Here is an 18,722-nt window from a genome sequence, read left to right as displayed (position 1 = left end):
CTTCCGGTCCCAGGGCTGGTGTGAGCAGGACCTATGATGACGTCGCGGCCACATGACCGTGACGTCACGGCAGGTCCTTGTCGCACACCAGCCCTGGGATGGGACCGGAAGCTGCCGCTTGCAATGGAGTGGTCCCGGGAGCGTGGTGAGGAGCGAGAAAGGCGGCGGAGGGTGAGTATAGCAGGTTTTTTGTTTTTTTTTTTATTATTTTTAACATGACCTATTTTTACTATTGATGCTGCATAGGCAGCATCAATAGTAAATAGTTGGGGACACACAGGGTTAATAGCAGCGGTAACGGAGCGCGTTACACCGCGGGCCGTTACCGCTGCCATTAAACCTGTGTGAGCGGTGAGTGGAGGGGATTATGGAGCGGGCGCCGGGTAGTGAGTGCAGGGAAGTAGGGGAGGGACTAATCGGACTGTGGCCGTCGCTGATTGGTTGCGGCAGCCATGACAGGCAGCTGCCGAGACCAATCAGCGAACGAATAACCGTGACAGAAGGACAGACAGACGGAAGTACCCCTTAGACAATTATGTATATAGATTATATTCTATGAGGCAGTGCTGATGTACAGTTCTTTTCATTGTCCCATTCAAGTCTATGGATGTGGAAAGCATTGGAATACACACTGATGACATCTGACTGCAGCCGGATTTAAGATGGAGAAATTTTGTTCTCAGTCTTCTCCTCTCATCCGAGAGTATAGGATCGCACTATGCCGACACCGGGTCACATTCTGATTGGAGTGTCACAAGCATAATCCACCAGATTCTCTCAAAAGAGAGAACATACGGCCGTCTGACCGTAGCAATAGTGAGATCATATTTGGAGTACGGAGGCAGATGGACTATAGTGAGTGGGGCCTTGACAATGGCAGAAGATTTACCAAATTTTGGTGCCGTCGTTTAGACCAATGTTTAAAACGCTGTAAAAGCTCAGACAGAAATGGTTAATCCTGTGACTGTAAGAGGAGACCTGTGTTATAGCAACGTGAAAAGACATCACCCATTTCACAAGATCGAGTGTCTGCTGCCACAATGGATGTCAGTCAGAGAAACTTCACAGTTTAAAAGGGAATCTGTCAGCAGGTTTGTGCCATTTAATTACAGGGCAGCATAAGGGCTGAGACACTGATTTCAGCAATGTGTCTCTTATTAGGCTGTGTTCTGTTGTGTCAATACAATGAGTGTTTTAGCAGCAGGAGATTATATAGATCTACAGTACAGAAAAAAATATTTTCCCAGTGCCAAGGTTTTTTGGAATTAATTTAGGATATTTTGAGGGCGCTGACTTAAAAAAATCCCATTACTTTTGCTGAATTGGTTTAATTTGAGATAATTACCATATTTTTCGGACTATAAGACGCACCGGATCATAAGACGCACCTAGGTTTTAGAGGATGAAATTAGGAAAACAAAAAAACTGAAGCAAAAAATTTGGTCAATTCTGTACTTAAGATCACCTATCCTGGTAAATATGGTCCCCCTCATCCTGGAATGATTGATTGGCCCCATCCCGTCCCTGGGATGATTGATTGGCCCCATCCCTTCCCTGGGATGATTGATTGATTGGCCTCATCCCGTCCCCGGGATTATTGATTGGCCCCATCCCGTTTCTGGTATCCATGGCCTCATCAGAAAAGATTTAAAAAAAAATCCTGCTCCGCTGCCAGCAGCTGCTTAATGCTTGTAAGCAGCGCATGGCATGGACATCATGCACTGCTCACAAGCAGAGGACAGCTGCTGGAATACTCACCGGGTGTTCAGAGAATGCGGTCAGTATCCATTCCTCTTCAGTAGCGCGCACTGTCAGCCGCCTGCTTCCTGCTGCTGCTGGCGGCCATGTGTGCGGATACTTAAGAGAAATATTCAGAATAAGGTAAGGTAAGAGTAAAGATTTTTTTTTTTTTGTTACTTTTCTGATGGGGCCAATCATACCAGCAAGGGGAGGGGAGGGAAGGGAAGGAAGGAATGAATATTGATTGCCCTCCACCCCCATGGGTGTGGTATGCAGTGTATATGCATTTCTCTTTAGCTGCGGGCACAGGAGTTAGCCGGGGCCGCTGGCTCCTGCCTCTGTGACCCGCTGCTCCTCCGATAACCGCTCCCCCACCTCCCCTCCCCACCACAGCCAGAGCCAATATATCCGGACTATGAGACGCACCCCCCATTTTCCTCCACATTTTGGGAGGAAAAAAGTGCATCTTATAGTCCGAAAAATACGGTAATGAAAATTACGTATTCCCCCAATGTGACTTGTGTGTAATAAATATAATAGTTTTTGGTCTTTTGAGTCTATAACAGGGTCTTAGGTGAAGAAGTATCCCATATAATTTTCTGTATTTCAATTTGTAGCTTACAGTGCTATAAAGCGACTTTTTAAAGTCAGAATTCTACTGAAATTAGCTATTAAATATGTCAGAAACTAGATCCAATCTGGAAAAACTGAAGTCATATTCTTAACCCCTTTACCCCCCAAGCGTGGTTTGCACGTTAATGACCGGGCCAATTTTTACAATTCTGACCACTGTCCCTTTATGAGGTTATATCTCTGGAACGCTTCAACGGGTCCCAGTGATTCTGATAACGTTTTCTCGTGACATACTGTACTTCATGATAGTGGTAAAATTTATTTGATGCTACCTGCATTTATTTGTGAAAAAAACAGAAATTTGGCGAAAATTTAGCAATTTTCCAACTTTGAATTTGTATGCAATTAAATCACAGAGATATGTTCCACAAAATACTTAATAAGTAACATTTCCCACATGTCTACTTTACATCAGCACAATTTTGGAACCATATTTTTTTTGTTAGGGAATTATAAGGGTTAAAAGTTGACCAGCAATTTCTCATTTTTACAAAACTTTTTTTTTTTTTTTTTAGGGACCACATCTCATTTGAAGTCATTTTGAGGGGTCTATGTGATAGAAAATAACCAAGTGTGACACCACTCTAAAAACTGCACCCCTCAAGGAGCTCAAAACCACATTCAAGAAGTTTATTAACCCTTCAGGTGTTTCACAGGAATTTTTGGAATGTTTAAATAAAAATGAACATTTAACTTTTTTTCACAAAAATTTTTACTTCAGCTCCAATTTGTTTTATTTTACCAAGGGTAACAGGAGAAAATGGACCCCAAAAGTTGTTGTACAATTTGTCCTGAGTATGCTGATACCCCATATGTGAGGGTAAACCACTGTTTGGGCGCATGACAGAGCTCGGAAGCGAAAGAGCGCCATTTGACTTTTCAATGCAAAATTGACTGCAATTGAGATGGGACGCCATGTTGTGTTTGGAGAGCCCTTGATGTGCCTAAACATTGAAACCCCCCACAAGTGACACCATTTTGGAAAGTAGACCCCCTAAGGAACTTATCTAGATGTGTGGTGAGCACTTTGACCCGTTAAGTGATTCACAGAAGTTTATAATGCAGAGCCGTAAAAATAAAAAATCATATTTTTTCACAAAAATGATCTTTTCGCCCCCAATTTTATATTTTCCCAAGGGTAAGAGAAGAAATTGGACCCCAAAAGTTGTCCAATTTGTCCTGAGTACGCTGATACCCCATATATGGGGGGGAAGGGGGGACCACCGTTTGAGCGTATGGTAGGGCTCGGAAGGGAAGGAGCGCCATTTGGAATGCAGACTTAGGCTACTTTCACACTAGCGTCGGAATCTCCCCGTCGCAATGCGTCGGGCAGAGATTCCGACACTAGCGTTTAACGCACTGCACAACGGAGGCAGCGGATGCATTTCTCCGGCGCATCCGCTGCCCCATTGTGAGGTGTGGGGAGGTGGGGGCGGAGTTGCGGCCGCGCATGCGCGGTCGGAAAAAGCGGTCCGTCAGGAGCAAAAAACGTTACATGTAGCGTTTTTTGCTCCCGACGGTCCGCCAAAGCACGACGCATACGTCGCACGACGGATGCGACGTGTGGCAATCCGTCGTCAATACAAGTCTATGGGGAAAAAACGCATCCTGCAAGCACTTTTGGAGGATGTGTTTTTTCTGCAAAACGACGCATTGTGACGGATTGCAGTTAACGCTAGTGTGAAAGTAGCCTTAGATGGAATGGTCTGTAGGCGTCACATTGCGTTTGCAGAGTCCCTGATGTACCCAAACAGTAGAAACCCCCCACAAGTGACCCCATATTGGAAACTAGACCCCCTAAGGAACTCATCTAGATGTGTTGCGAGAGCTTTGAAGCCCCAAGTGTTTCACGCAGAGCCGAGAAAATTTAAAAAACATTTTTTCCCACAAAAATTATTTTTTAGCCCCCAGTTATGTATTTTCCCAAGGGTAAGAGAAGAAATTGGACCCCAAAAGTTGTTGTCCAATTTGTCCTGAGTACGCTGATACCCCATATGTTGGGGTAAACCACTGTTTGAGCACACGGGAGAGCTCGGAAGGGAAGGAGCGCCGTTTTACTTTTTCAACGCAGAATTAGCTGGAATTGAGATCGGACGCCATGTCGCGTTTGGAGAGCCCCTGATGTGCCTAAACAGTGGAAACACCCCAATTATAACAAACCCTAATCCCAACGGTAACCCTAACCCTAATCCCAACGGTAACCCTAACCACACCCCTAACCCAGACACACCCCTAACCCTAATCCCAACCGTAAATGTAATCCTAACCCTAACTTTAGCCCCAACCCTAACTGTAGCCTTAACCCTAACCCTAATGGGAAAATGGAAATAAATAAATTTTTTACATTTTTTAAATTTTTCCCTAACTAAGGGGGTGATGAAGGGGGGTTTGATTTACTTTTATAGCGGGTTTTTTGCGGATTTTTATGATTGGCAGCCGTCACACACTGAAAGACGCTTTTTATTGCAAAAAATATTTTTTGCGTTACCACATTTTGAGGGCTATAATTTTTCCATATTTGGGTCCACAGAGTCATGTGAGGTCTTGTTCTTTGCAGGACAAGTTGACGTTTTTATTGGTAACATTTTCAGGCACGTGACATTTTTTGTTCGCTTTTTATTCCGATTTTTGTGAGGCAGAATGACCAAAAACCAGCTATTCATGAATTTCTTTTGGGGGGTGTTTATACCGTTCCGCGTTTGGTAAAATTGATAAAGCAGTTTTATTCTTCGGGTCAGTACGATTACAGCGATACCTCATTTATATCGTTTTTTTATGTTTTGGTGCTTTTATACGATAACCATTTTATAGAAAAAATTATTTTGCATCGCTTTATTCTGAGGACTATAACTTTTATTTTTTTGCTGATGATGCTGTGTGGCGGCTCGTTTTTTGCGGAACAAGATGACGTTTTCAGTGGTACCATGGTTATTTATATCTGTCTTTTTGATCTCATGTTATTCCACTTTTTGTTTGGCGGTATGAGAATAAAGCGTTGTTTTTTGCCTCTTTCACATTGTTCACTGAAGGGGTTAACTAGTGATACAGTTTTATAGATGGGTTCGTTACGGACGCGGCGACACTAAATGTGTGTACTTTTATAGTTTTTTTTTTTATTTAGATAAAGAAATGTATTTATAGGAACAATAATTTTTTTTTTTTTTGGGGGGGGGGAGGAATTTTTTTTAAATTGTTTTCACACATGTGAATTTTTTTTTTTTACACTATAACATTGCCCCGTGGGGGTGCGGGGGTCATCATGTTATAGTGGAAGATCGCTGATCTGACACTTTGCTGTGCACTGTGTCAGATCAGCGATCTGACGTGCACTTCTCCAGGCTTCCCGGCGCCTGCTCTGAGCATGCGCAGTGAAGCCACCTCCCTGCAGGACCCGGATGCCGCGGCCATCTTGCATCCGGGCCTGCTGCAGGGAGGAGGTGGTAAGAGACCCTCGGAGCAACGCGATCACATCGCGTTGCTCCGAGGGTCTCAGTGAAGCCCGCAGGGAGTCCCCTCCCTGCGCGATGATTCCCTATACCGCCGGCACACTGCGATCATTTGATCGTTTGATCGCAGTGTGCCGGGGGTTAATGTGCCGGGGGCGGTCCGTGACCGCTCCTGACACATAGTGCCGGATGTCAGCTGCGATAGTCAGCTGACACCCGGCCGTGAGCGTATGACGTACTATCCCGTCAGTGGTCATACGGGCCCACCCCACCTCGACGGGATAGTACGTCATATGTCAGAAAGGGGTTAATCAGCACCACAAACTTAATATAAAACCGTTCAGACATGAAAATCCCTGCATACCAATATTATCACCGCTGGACTAGGTGCCTATTTGATTCTGGGTCCAACTTCGCCCCCAGCACTAATTAGCAGCTTACTGCCAACAGACAAATGCACACAGAAACTGGTAATCAGGGGTGTGGGCAGGGACAGCTTTCTGAGCTCTGCTACATCTAAGAACTGTCACCACTGCTCACCCAGTAACCCAAGTGATACATCACTGGAATCAGGGTCTCTCTCTCTCTCTCTCTGTTACGCTGCTCTCAGATGAGGAAGCAAAAACCTACTGGCAGTTTCCCTTTGAGTCATTCTTGCTGCAATACCTCCTATTTAGACCAAGTTCTCCAGCAGGATGGCACATCCTGCATAAATTAAAGTCTCCTCCTCCCCATGTGCTCGCTCACCTGCTCCACGTTCTGTCCTTGCTTCTGCATGGCTCTCATCACGTGTTCATAGGAATAGCCCATACTGACTATGGTCTCGGCACATTGCCGCTCGCTGCTGGAGAGTGCCTGAAGAAGCTCCTCGTAGCCCGGGACACTGAGCCGCCTCACATTTGTTACACTATTGGGCACTTTGGACACTGAGACCTGATAAGCCGACGTCTGTGAATGAGAGATAGAAAATCTAAGAAAACACAATTACATTTTATTTTTCACAATCATGTAAAGCACCTGCCATGTGTATATGAAGAATAAACCTAACTGGCTGCTGTATGACTTGTGTCCAGTACTTTTCATCAATACCCCCATATCTAAGTGAGTGGAGACTAGCCGCTATAATGTCCCCTATACCCAAGACACACAAAGGGAATCCTGCTCTCTGAACACGTGTTCAGAAGCAGCAGCAAGAAGGCAATTACCTAGCCCAAAACTGGATTCCCAGCTACAATGCTCAGAACAGCCGAGATCAACACTTACTAGAAAGCCGCAGCATCATATATGTGGGTCTCTCTCACTCTGCTGCTCCTCCCCCTCCAAAAATACTGCATAAACTTCAAGAGGCAGCTTTAATCTGATCCCTTGGTGAGCTAACAGTCCTTCTTGCCTTCAGCAAGATGCATTTTAGTGATTTTTCAAAGTGAATAATGAGATAAGGAGATGGCGAAATGAAAAAAAGGTCATTAGTGGTAAAAGTAATTATATACAGATTCTTATAGCTGTTGAAAACGACCATTTAAGGGGAATCTGTCAGCAGGTTTTTGCTATTTAATTGGAGAACAGTATAATACGAAGGGAGAGAGCCTGACTCCGGGGATGTGTCCATTGATCAGTATCTTACTGCTTTTTTCCCCCAATAAAATCAGTGTTTTATCATCTGTAAATCGCTGCAGGACTGGGTGTCACATGCTGGCCAGTCAGGCGGATCTGTGTAACCCTGCCCCCACCACTGATTGGTAGCGTGCAGACAATGCACAGTGTACACAGGAAGCTGCCAATCAGGGGTGTGGGCGGTGTTACACAGAGCTCAGTATTCTGAGCACTGCATCTACAAAACCTAAAAAGGAGATATCAAAGCAGCTCCCAAATTATAGAACTATCAGTAAAAAAAGACCCTCCTAATATCTACAAAAACTATTAGATAAAGAAAAACAGCAGCACATGTACATGAATCTAGGCCATGTGAAAACACAGATAAATATTCAATATGAATTATACTTCACAAAAATATTTTTCATAAAAATGTTTTCAAAAATTTTTTTTTCATAAAACTTAGTTATAGATGAAATGAAAATTCTTAGCGCATAAATTGGCCAATTCATGTGTGCCCATCAACCACGGCAAGGTGATCTCCCTCTGATGGGTCCTACACTACCATACATGCCACTTTTGGCCCACCAGCCTACAACTCTGGACAAAACATGTCACTTCGGGCTAAACCTACAATTTATGAGCAGGTAGAGTAGATTACCACCACCTGCAAGGTCAATGGGAGGAGTGCACGAAAAGTGGGGATGCAGCCGCATCCATACGTCAAATAGTGAAAAAAAAAAAAAAAAACAAAAAAAAAAAACAACCAGCACTCCTAATGTGAACACGTGCAAGCTGCATCATATAGATATAGATAAAGTACAAAAACTATTAGATAAAAAAAGGGGGGGGGGGGCTCATTGTCTTAAACAGGGAGGGTTAAAGATAGGTCAAGGGTACCGTACTTACCATATTGAGGACCTAGATTGTACCCTGCCTTGACACAGAGATTGGCACCCTAAATTACCGATGTGGCGCCCCTGCTCACCGTCGACTCACCCTTTATGACCCAAACACCAAGGTGTGACACACACAATAAACAGCCCTCACTGTGAGACCATGAGCCCACCCGGTTTATCTAACAAAGTTTTTTTCTAAATCAGAGGGTGTTTTTTAGCTGATATCTCTACTGTTACATCTACAAAAGAGAAAACAGGGATTCGATCAAAGCTGCACCAACCCAGTAAGTGACATCGCTACCATCCATCAGGCTCTCTTCCCCTAGCTCATGCTGCTCTCAGATTACATAACAAAACCTGCTGACAGATTCCCTTCCACTGCAACTTAAATTGGGAGGAGCCAAACAGGGGAGTAGCCACACCCACCTGTCAGTCATCAAGTGTGCCAGTGTTTAGTACAGCAGAAATAATTTGGCTATGTCTCCATGTTCAGGATTCACTGCGCTTTGGACACAGCGGATACCCCGCTTCGCCAAAAGCGCTGCCCCCTGTTGTACATGCGGTGATTCCGCCTGTGTTCATTGAACACAGGCGGAATCACTGCATCGTATTCATAGACGGTTTATTTATCTTGTGGAGACGGAGCACCTCAGCAAGATAAATAGACATGCTGCGGTCTATAAAGATGCGCCGCATGTCCAGTTACGCAGGGCCCTGCACACATAGTGGAGACGAGATTTCATAAAATCCCCTCCACTATGCTGTAACATCTGGACGCTGCGAGTTGGACCCTGGGGCCGTACGCAGCGTCCAATCCGCAGCAAATCCTGAAAGGTTTCCTGAACGTGGAAACATAACCTTTCAGTGGCTGCACACAGAGGCGTGTGCCACTCAGAAGAGGTGCGAGCCTCTTAGCCAGACTGTTAGCACAAGCATGTACTACACAAGTTTTGATGAATAGGCCCCATTGTGTACATACATACACTACAGTTTAAAAGTTTAGCATCACTTAGAAATTTCCTTATTTTTGAAAGAAAAGCACAGTTTTTTCCAATGAAGCCAACATTAAATGATTCAGAAATACACTCTATACATTGTTAATGTGGTAAATGACTATTCTAGCTGCAAACGTCTGGTTTGTAATGCAATATCTTCATAGGTGTATAGAGGCCCATTTCCAACAACCATCACTCCAGTGTTCTTATGGTACTTTTTGTTTGCCAACTGTGTAAGGCTAATGAATCGTTAGAATACCCTTGAAAACCCTTGTGCACGTATGTTGGCACAGCTGAAAACAGTTTGGCTGATTAGAGAACCTATAAACCTGACCTTACTTTGAGCTAGTTGAGAATCTGGAGCATTACATTTGTTGGTTCCATTAAACTCTCAAAATGGCCAGAAAAAAAAGGAATTCATGTTAAACTTGACAGTCTATTCTTGTTCTTAGAAATGAAGGCTATTCCATGAGAGAAATTGCCAAGAAACTGAAGATTTCCTACAATGGTGTATACCACGTCTTAAGAGGAGAGCACAAACAGGTTCTAACCAGAGTAGAAAGAGAAGTGGGAGGCCCCGCTGCACAACTGAGCAACAAGACCAGTACATTAGAGTCTGTAGTTTGATAAATCGATACCTCACAGGTCCTCAAATGGCAGCTTCATTAAATAGTACACGCAAAACGCCAGTGTCAACATCTACAGTGAAGAGGCGACTCTAGCATGCTTGCCTTCAGGGCAGAGTGGCAATGAAAAAGCCATATCTGAGACTGGCTAATAAAAGGAAAAGATTAATATGGGCAAATGAACACAGACATTGGACAGAGGAAGGTTGGAATAAAAGTGTTATGGACAGACGAATCCAAGTTTGAGGTGTTTGGCTCACATAGAAGAACATTTGTGAGACGCAGAACAACTGAAACGATGCTGGAAGAGTGCCTCACGCCATCTGTCAAGCATGGTGGAGGTAATGTGATGTTCTGGGGTAGCTTTGGTGTTGGTAAAGTGGGAGATTTGTACAAGATAAAAGGGATATTGAATAAGGAAGGCTATCACTCCATTTTGCAACGCCATGCTGTACCCTGTGGACAGCGCTTGATTGGAGCCAATTTCATCCTACAACAGGACAATCACCCAAAGCACACCTCCAAATTATGCAAGAACTATTTAGGGAAGAAGCAGGCAGCTGGTATCTATCTGTAATGGAGCGGCCAGCGCAGTCACCAGATCTCAACCCCATTGAGCTGTTGTGGGAACAGCCTGACCGTATGGTACGCAAACAGTGCCCATCAAGCCAAAACCAACTTGTGGGAGGGGCTTCTGGAAGCATGGGGGGGGGGGGGAAATGTCTCCAGAATACCTCAGCAAATTAACTACTAGAATGCCAAAGATCTGCAATGCTGGAATTGCTGCAAAGGGAGCATTCTGTTGACGAAAGCAAAGTTTGAAGGAGAAAATTATTTAAAATAAAAATCTTTTTTTTCGAACCATGTCAATGTCTGGACTAGATTTTCAATTCATTTGGCAACTCATTGGATTAATAAAAGTATGAGTTTTCATGGAAAACACAAAATTTGTCTGGGTGACCGGTAGTGTAGCTTACTGTATCTTCAACTGATCCCAAGTTACACCCTGTATTAATTATACTCCAGAGCTGAACTCACTATTCTGCTGGTGCAGTCACTGTGTACATACATTACATTACTGATCCTGTACTGATCCTGAGTTATATCCTGTACTAAGCTATGTTCACACTTTGCAGATTCCACTGCGGATTTTTCCGCAGCAGAATTCCAAAATCCGCAGTGAAAACCCGTTGCGGTTTTTACTGCGGATTTATTGCGGTTTTTACTGTGGTTTCTTCTGCGGATTTTCATCTGCAGTTTCCTATTGGAGCAGGTGAAAATCCGCAGAAAAGAAGTGACATGCTGCGGAATGTAATCCGCAGCGTTTCCGCGCGTTTTTTTCTGCAGCATGTGCACAGCGTTTTTTGTTTCCCATAGGTTTACATTGTAATGTAAACTCATGGGAAACTGCTGCGGATCCGCAGCGGTCAAATCCGCTGCGGATCCGCAGCAAAATCCGCAAAGTGTGAACATAGCCTTATACTCCAGAGCTGCACTCACTATTCTGCTGGTGCAGTCACTGTGTACATACAGTACATTACTGATCCTGAGTTACATCCTGTATTATACTCCAGAGCTGCACTCACTATTCTGCTGGTGCAGTCACTGTGTACATACATTACATTATTGATCCTGTACTGATCCTGAGTTACATCCTGTATTATACCCCAGAGCTGCACTCACTATTCTGCTGGTGCAGTCACTGTGTACATACATTACTGATCCTGAGTTACATCCTGTATTATACTCCAGAGCTGCACTCACTGTCTACATATATTACTTATCCTGGACGGATTCTAAAATCACACCCATTTTTATTCTCAAGAGCTGCACTCACTATATTACAAGCTTGGTTGACAAAGCAGTGGTTTTGACAGCAGCATATAACAGGTGAATTCTGTGGTAGCAACAAAAAAAAAAAAAAGTCAAAACACCACAATTTTGGTCGTTTTTTTGGTCACAGCAACATTGCATTAAAATGCAGTAATAGCGGGCGATCGAAAGATCGTATCTGCACCAAAATGGTTGCAATAAAAATGTCAGACCTAGACATGTTTGGTGTCTATGAACTCGTAATGACCTGGAGAATAATAATGGCAGGTCAGTTATAGCATTTAGTGAACGTGGTAACAAAAAAAAAAAAAAAAACCAACCTATTTTGGAATTGCACTTTTTTGCAATTTCACCGCACTTGGCTTTTTCCCCCGTTTTCTAGTACACGATATGGCAAAACAAATGGTGTCGTTCAAAAGTACAACCTGTCCCGCAAAAAAAACAAGCCTTCACATGGCCATACTGATGGAAAATAAACAAGTTCTGGGAAGAAGGGGAGCAAAAAACGAAAACTCAAAAACGGAAAAACCCAAGGTCGTGAAGAGGGTTAAGGGTCTATATGCCAATTTTCGCTTTAAAAAGCAAAGCAACAATTCAAGCCCCAATTCATTGTGGCATTTATTTTGTTTTGCCAAACCTCTTGAAGAGTTACAACATTTTTGAAGTTGCATAAAAACTTTGCAACCAAAAGTGAGCAGAGCTGGGGCGGGATGGGGTGCTGCGGAGAACAGCAGATGTAAGATGCGCTTAATTCACTAATAGGAGTAAGCCACTTAATGAATTACGAGCGTCTTATTCCAGCGCATTCATTACAACTAGCGAACAAAACACAAGTCTTAATGCATCAGGCTGCTTAGTTTTTTTCATCATTGCATGCCATTTAGTTGATTTACCAATGTAAGGGTTTGTTTTTGAGAGAGGAGTTGTACGTTAGTGGTGCCATTTTGGAAAACATAAGTTAGTAACTAAACTTATTATTTACCTGATCAGCTTTCGCAAAGTTATGCATCTTTATTATATATTCATTTACCTTATTTTGACTCGCTTCCCGAACACCATGGTGAAAGCGCTGTTTTAACTGCTTAGTTCATTCTCTTTTTGAAGCAGCTTTGAACTGTGGCTCTAGCAAGAATCCAAATTGAAGCAATATTTACAAGTATTACAACATTTACAAAGTGTGAGCTGCACTGCATCACCCACATGCTCTTACAGGAAAGTTTGTGATCGGATTCTTGCAAAAATAGCAGTTCATAGCAGTGTGTAAAGGAGCAAGAAATGAGCAATTAAAACAGCACATTCAGCATAATAATGGGGACTGAAAAGGAAGCAAAATAGGATAACACTGATACGGTCCGTTTTTTACAGACCAAATACGCAGAAATGTTCCCTGAACAGTGATCCGTATGTCATCCGTAGGCAAGGTGTGGCTGCGTATTTTGCCCATGTAAACCTCCGTATAATCCATATGGCATCCGTACAGCGAGATTTTCTCGCCGGCTTGCAAAATGGACATAGAATGGATCCATGGCCTCAAATAGCACTAGATCGCTTACAGCTGGTAATTCAAATGCCGGCTTTTGCCATCTCCTTATCAAACCCGACAGGATATATGAGACATGGTTTACATACAGTAAACCATTTCATATCCCTTATATTTTTACATATACCTCACTAATAATGTTAGTAGTGTGTGTGCAAAATTTGGGGGCTCTAGGTGTTAAAATAAAGGGTTAAATTACGGAAAAAACTGGCGTGGGCTCCCGCATAATTTTCTCCGCCAGATTGGGAAAGCCAATGACTGAGGGCAGATATTAATAGCCTAGAAGGACCATGGTTATTGCCCCCCTGGCTAAAAACATCTGCTCCCAGCCATCCCAGAAAAGGTACATCTGTAAGATGCGCCTATTCTGGCACTTAGCCTCTCTCTTCCCATTCCCCTATAGCAGTGGGATATGGTGTAATAAAGGGTTAATGTCACCTTGCTAATGTAAGGTGACATTAAGCCTGGTTAATAATGGAGAGATGTCAATAAGACACCTATCCATTATTAATCCAATAGTAGTAAAGGGTTAATAATACACACATTATGAATAAAGTATTTTACAGAAATAAATAAACACATGGGGTTTTAAAATCTTTATTGTAAGCTTAATCCACCCGAAGACCCTCGTTCTGTAAAAAAAATAAAATAAAAAAACAATATCCCAAACCTGTCCGCTGTACAGTCATGTCCCACCCTGTAAATCCATCTGAAGGGGTTAAATAATTTAACAACCAGTAGCCTGCTAATGCAGCTGTTGCTCCTGGTTGTAAAAATTGGGGAATGAATGGAATGCAGGGGAACGTAGCTCCCTAGACTTACGGTGATGCGCCCCTCGGTGGACCAAACTCATATGAACTGTAGCGTGGGAAAAGAATAAATAGAATAAATGTCTACACATAGTATAGGTAGGTATAATTAGATTATCTATCTATATACACACACTATGTGTAGACATTTATTCTATGTACTGAATTACCGGCTTTTCTATAGAACACCGATGCGCATTTCGCGCAAGTCACACGCATGGTCAGTGTGTAATCCATATTTTCCTCACCCCCACAGACTTTCATTGGTGGATGTTTTGCGCAATACGCTGACAAACGCAACATGCTGCGATTTTCTCAGCCCGTAAAATACGGCTGCATAATATACGGCAGATAGGAGCTGCCCCATAGAGAAACATTGGTCCTTGTGCAATGCGTTGTTTTTGCGCCTCTCATACGTCCGTAAAACTCTAGTGTGACGCCGGCCTTATACTCCCCTCCGATGCAGCTGTGTTGGCACTGTCTCTTCTGGGGCTCATGTGACATTGTTACTAGTGATGAGCAAGTATACTCGTTGCTCGGGTTTTCCCCGAGCACGCTCGGGTAATCTCCAAGTATTTGTTAGTGTTTGGAGATTTAGTTTTCATCGCCTCAGCTGAATGATTTACAGCTACTAGCCAGGCTGACTACATGTGGGGGTTGTCTGGTTGCTAGGGAATCCCCACATGTAATCAAGCTGGCTAATAGCTGTAAATCATTCAGCTGCCGCGATCAAAACTTAATCTCTGTATTCTCTGAGGAGGGGAGTCAAGAGCTGCCTCCACACCGTCCTTATGATTGCGCCATACGTCTCATTTCTGGTGCTAAACTGCCTAAGAGTAGGCTATACAACATCTCTGCCCCAGAGAGACAGGCCATGAAGGACTATATCACGGAGAGTCTGGCCAAGGGTCATATCAGACCCTCGTCATCACCCATTGCTGCTGGGTTCTTCTTTGTAAAGAAGAAGGATGGGGGTTTACGCCCATGCTTAGACTTCCGTGAATTGAATCAAATTACGGTCCGGGATTCTTTCCAGCTCCCTCTTAAGGTACCTTCACACATAACGATATTGTTAACGATATCGTTGCTATTTGTGACGTAGCAACGATATCGTTAATGAAATCGTTATGTGTGACAGCGACCAACGATCAGGCCCCTGCTGGGAGATCGTTGGTCGCTGAATAAAGTCCAGAACTTTATTTCGTCGCTGGACTCCTGCTGACATCGCTGGATCGGCGTGTGTGACACCGATCCAGCGATGTCTTCACTGGTAACCAGGGTAAACATCGGGTAACTAAGCGCAGGGCCGCGCTTAGTAACCCGATGTTTACCCTGGTTACCATGCTAAAAGTAAAAAAAAACAAACGCTACATACTTACCTACAGCCGTCTGTCCTCCAGCGCTGTGCTCTGCACTCCTCCTGTACTGGCTGTGAGCCGGAAAGCAGAGCGGTGACGTCACCGCTCTGCTTTCCGGCTCACAGACAGTACAGGAGGAGAGCAGAGAAGCAGAGCGCAGCGCTGGAGGACAGACAGCGGTAGGTAAGTATGTAGCGTTTGTTTTTTTTTACTTTTAGCATGGTAACCAGGGTAAACATCGGGTTACTAAGCGCGGCCCTGCGCTTAGTTACCCGATGTTTACCCTGGTTACCTGCATCGTTGGTCACTGGAGAGCTGTCTGTGTGACAGCTCTCCAGCGACCAAACAGCGACGCTGCAGCGATCCGGATCGTTGTCGGTATCGCTGCAGCGTCGCTTAATGTGAAGGGGCCTTTATTCCGGACCTCTTTAATCAAATTGTGGGGGCTAAGTGGTTCTGCAAATTAGACCTCAGGGGGCATATAATCTCATTCGGATGAAGGAAGGGGATGAATGGAAAATGGCATTTAATACTCCAGAAGGACATTACGAGAACTTGGTCATGCCTTTTGGATTGCGGTGTTCCAACGCTTTGTCAATGATATACTTAGTCATCTGATAGGTAGGTTTGTGGTGGTATATCTCGATGACATCTTAATTTATTCCCCTGACCTCGAGTCCCATCAGGATCATGTACGGCAGGTCCTTCAGGTACTCAGGGACAATAAACTATTTGCCAAACTTGAGAAATGTATGTTCGCGGTCAAAGAGATTCCGTTCTTGGGTTATTTCTTATCCTCCACAGGATTTCGTATGGATCTGGCTAAGGTCAAGGCGGTCCTGGAGTGGGAGCGTCCTGAGGACCTTAAGGCCTTACAGAGGTTTTCAGGTTTTGCAAACTACTATCGCAAATTTATTAAAGACTTTTCAGTAGTAGCCAAACCTTTAACAGATATGACCAAGAGAGGCACAGACTTCTCTGCCTGGTCCAGTGCGGCCGGTCAGGCTTTTGAGACTTTGAAGAAGTGTTTTTCTACTGCACCCATACTATAACAGCCTGACATCACTCAGCCATTTGTGGTAGAGGTGGATGCCTCTGAGGTGGGGGTGGGAGCTGTATTGTCACAGGGGATTTCTCCGAGTAAGTGGCGTCCATGTGCATTTTTCTCAAAAAAATTATCTCCTACTGAGAGGAATTATGATATTGGTAACAGGGAACTGTTGGCAATTAAATGGGCATTTGAAGAATGGCGCCATTTTTTGGAGGGAGCACTTCACCCAGTCATGGTGACCACAGATCACAAAAATCTGTTGTATTTAGAATCTGCGAAGCGTCTCACACCTAGGCAAGCTAGGTGGTCTCTGTTCTTCGCCAGGTTCAATTTCTACATTATGTATAGGCCGGGAAGCAAGAATGTCAAGGCCGATGCGTTATCCCGTTGTTTTCCAGGGGGTGGGGATAACTGTGAGCCAGGTCCTATACTGCAGAAGGGTGTAATTGTCGCCGCAATTTGGATCTTGAGAGAGAGGTGTTAGAGGCGCAGGGGGACGCCCCAGCAGCCTGTCCTTTAGGCAAACTGTACGTTCCTCCTAATCTTCATCTTAGGGTCATCAATGAACATCATGATTCGGTTCTGGCCGGACACCCTGGAAGTAAGGTTACCTCGGACCTTCTGACTCGGCGTTTTTGGTGGTCTGGGGTAAATCATGATGTACAGGAATAGGTCGCTGCCTGCAGTGTGTGTGTGCGTTCCAAGACGCCTCATACTCACCCGTCTGGGTCTCTCCAACTTCTGGAGATTCCCAATAGACCTTGGACCCATTTGTCAATAGACTTCATCACTGACTTACCGGTTTCTGAGGGTAATACAGTTATTTTAGTCGTAGTTGACAGATTTAGTAAAATGTCACATTTTATTGCTCTTCCCGCGTTACCTAATGCCAAGACTCTGGCACAAATCTTTATCAAGGAGGTTGTGAGATTGCGTGGTGTTCCTTCAGATATTGTCTCAGACCGTGGGATGCAGTTTATTTCTAAGTTTTGGAAGGCTTTTTGCAGCCAGTTGGGGATTCATTTGTCATTTTCTTCAGCTTTTCATCCTCAATCTAATGGTCAAACAGAACGTGTAAATCAATATCTTGAAACTTATCTCAGGTGTTTCATTTCAGAAAATCAGGAGGACTGGGTTAAATACTTACCGTTGGCAGAGTTTGCTATAAACAACCGTACTCATGAGTCCACTGGTAAGTCCCCGTTTTTCGGGGCATATGGTTTTCATCCTCAATTCAGTTCTTTTAATAGGAAGGATTCCTCAGGGGTGCCTGAAGAGGAGAGGTTTTCTTCGTCCATCACGTCCAATTGGCAAGGGGTTCTTGATAAATTAAAGAGGATGGGTTCCAGGTATAAGAATGCAGCTGATCGGAGACGTGTGGAAGGTCCGGACCTGTTTGTGGGTGATTGGGTTTGGTTGTCCTCGAAAAATATTAAGCTGAGAGTTCCCTCGGGGAAATTGGGCCCTAGGTTCATTGGCCCTTATAGGATTGTGGCCGTCATGAATTCTGTTGCTTTTCGGCTGGCTTTGCCTCAGTCATTTAGGATCCATAATGTTTTTCATCGCTCCTTACTCAAGAAGGTTGTGGCGTCTTCCAATCCGTCCCCTTCACCTCCATCTCCGGTCCTTGTTGATGGAAATCTCGAGTTCCAGATTTCCAGGGTTATGGATTCTCGTTTAGTTCATCGGTCCCTACAATATCTGGTACACTGGAGAGGGTACGGTCCTGAGGAGAGGACGTGGGTACCTGCTGCCGATGTCCATGCGGTTAGGTTGGTTCGGGCATTTCATACAGCTCATCCTGAGAAACCTGGTCCTGAGGTCCCTCGTAGAAGGGGGGGTACTGTCACGGGGCTACCGCAACAGAGAGGTTTCAGAGAACCGCAGCGCTCTGGGCCTCGTTCACACACAGTGAACAGAAGCTCTTCTCCTGTATTCTGACCTGGCTGCTTTGTCCAGCAGTGCAGGAGTTAACCTTGTTGCTGAGTTGCTGTGAGCTGGGTCTCTCAGCTGAAGTGGATTTTTGTAATCTCCTCCTCTATATAGACCCAGCCTTGACTACAGCTAGTGTCAGTGATCAGTTCTGCTGCCTGGCTTGGAGGTTGAAGGAGACTGATATTTGGAGCTTGGAGGTTTATTACAGAGATTGGTGTCTGCGGTTTGGGTGCTTGTTAAACCTGTTTTCCTTCCTAGTTTTCT

The 18,722-nt window shown here is 44.2% G+C and overlaps 1 protein-coding gene across 1 annotated transcript in view; it reads right to left on the bottom strand.

Moving 5' to 3' along the window:
• UBAP1 (ubiquitin associated protein 1) overlaps positions 1–18,722 on the bottom strand; it is a 51,627-nt gene that overhangs the window by 4,691 nt on the left and 28,214 nt on the right. The window contains exon 5 of the mRNA XM_069747767.1: positions 6,567–6,767. Within this exon, the coding sequence (XP_069603868.1) occupies positions 6,567–6,767 (201 nt within the window). The remainder of the gene's footprint in view (positions 1–6,566; positions 6,768–18,722) is intronic.

This window comes from Ranitomeya imitator, chromosome 1 (genome assembly GCF_032444005.1).
Source record: "Ranitomeya imitator isolate aRanImi1 chromosome 1, aRanImi1.pri, whole genome shotgun sequence".
Classification (NCBI taxonomy): Eukaryota; Metazoa; Chordata; class Amphibia; order Anura; family Dendrobatidae; genus Ranitomeya; species Ranitomeya imitator.
Note: the sequence above shows the minus strand (reverse complement) of the source record. Positions and strands in the feature narration are given on the sequence as shown.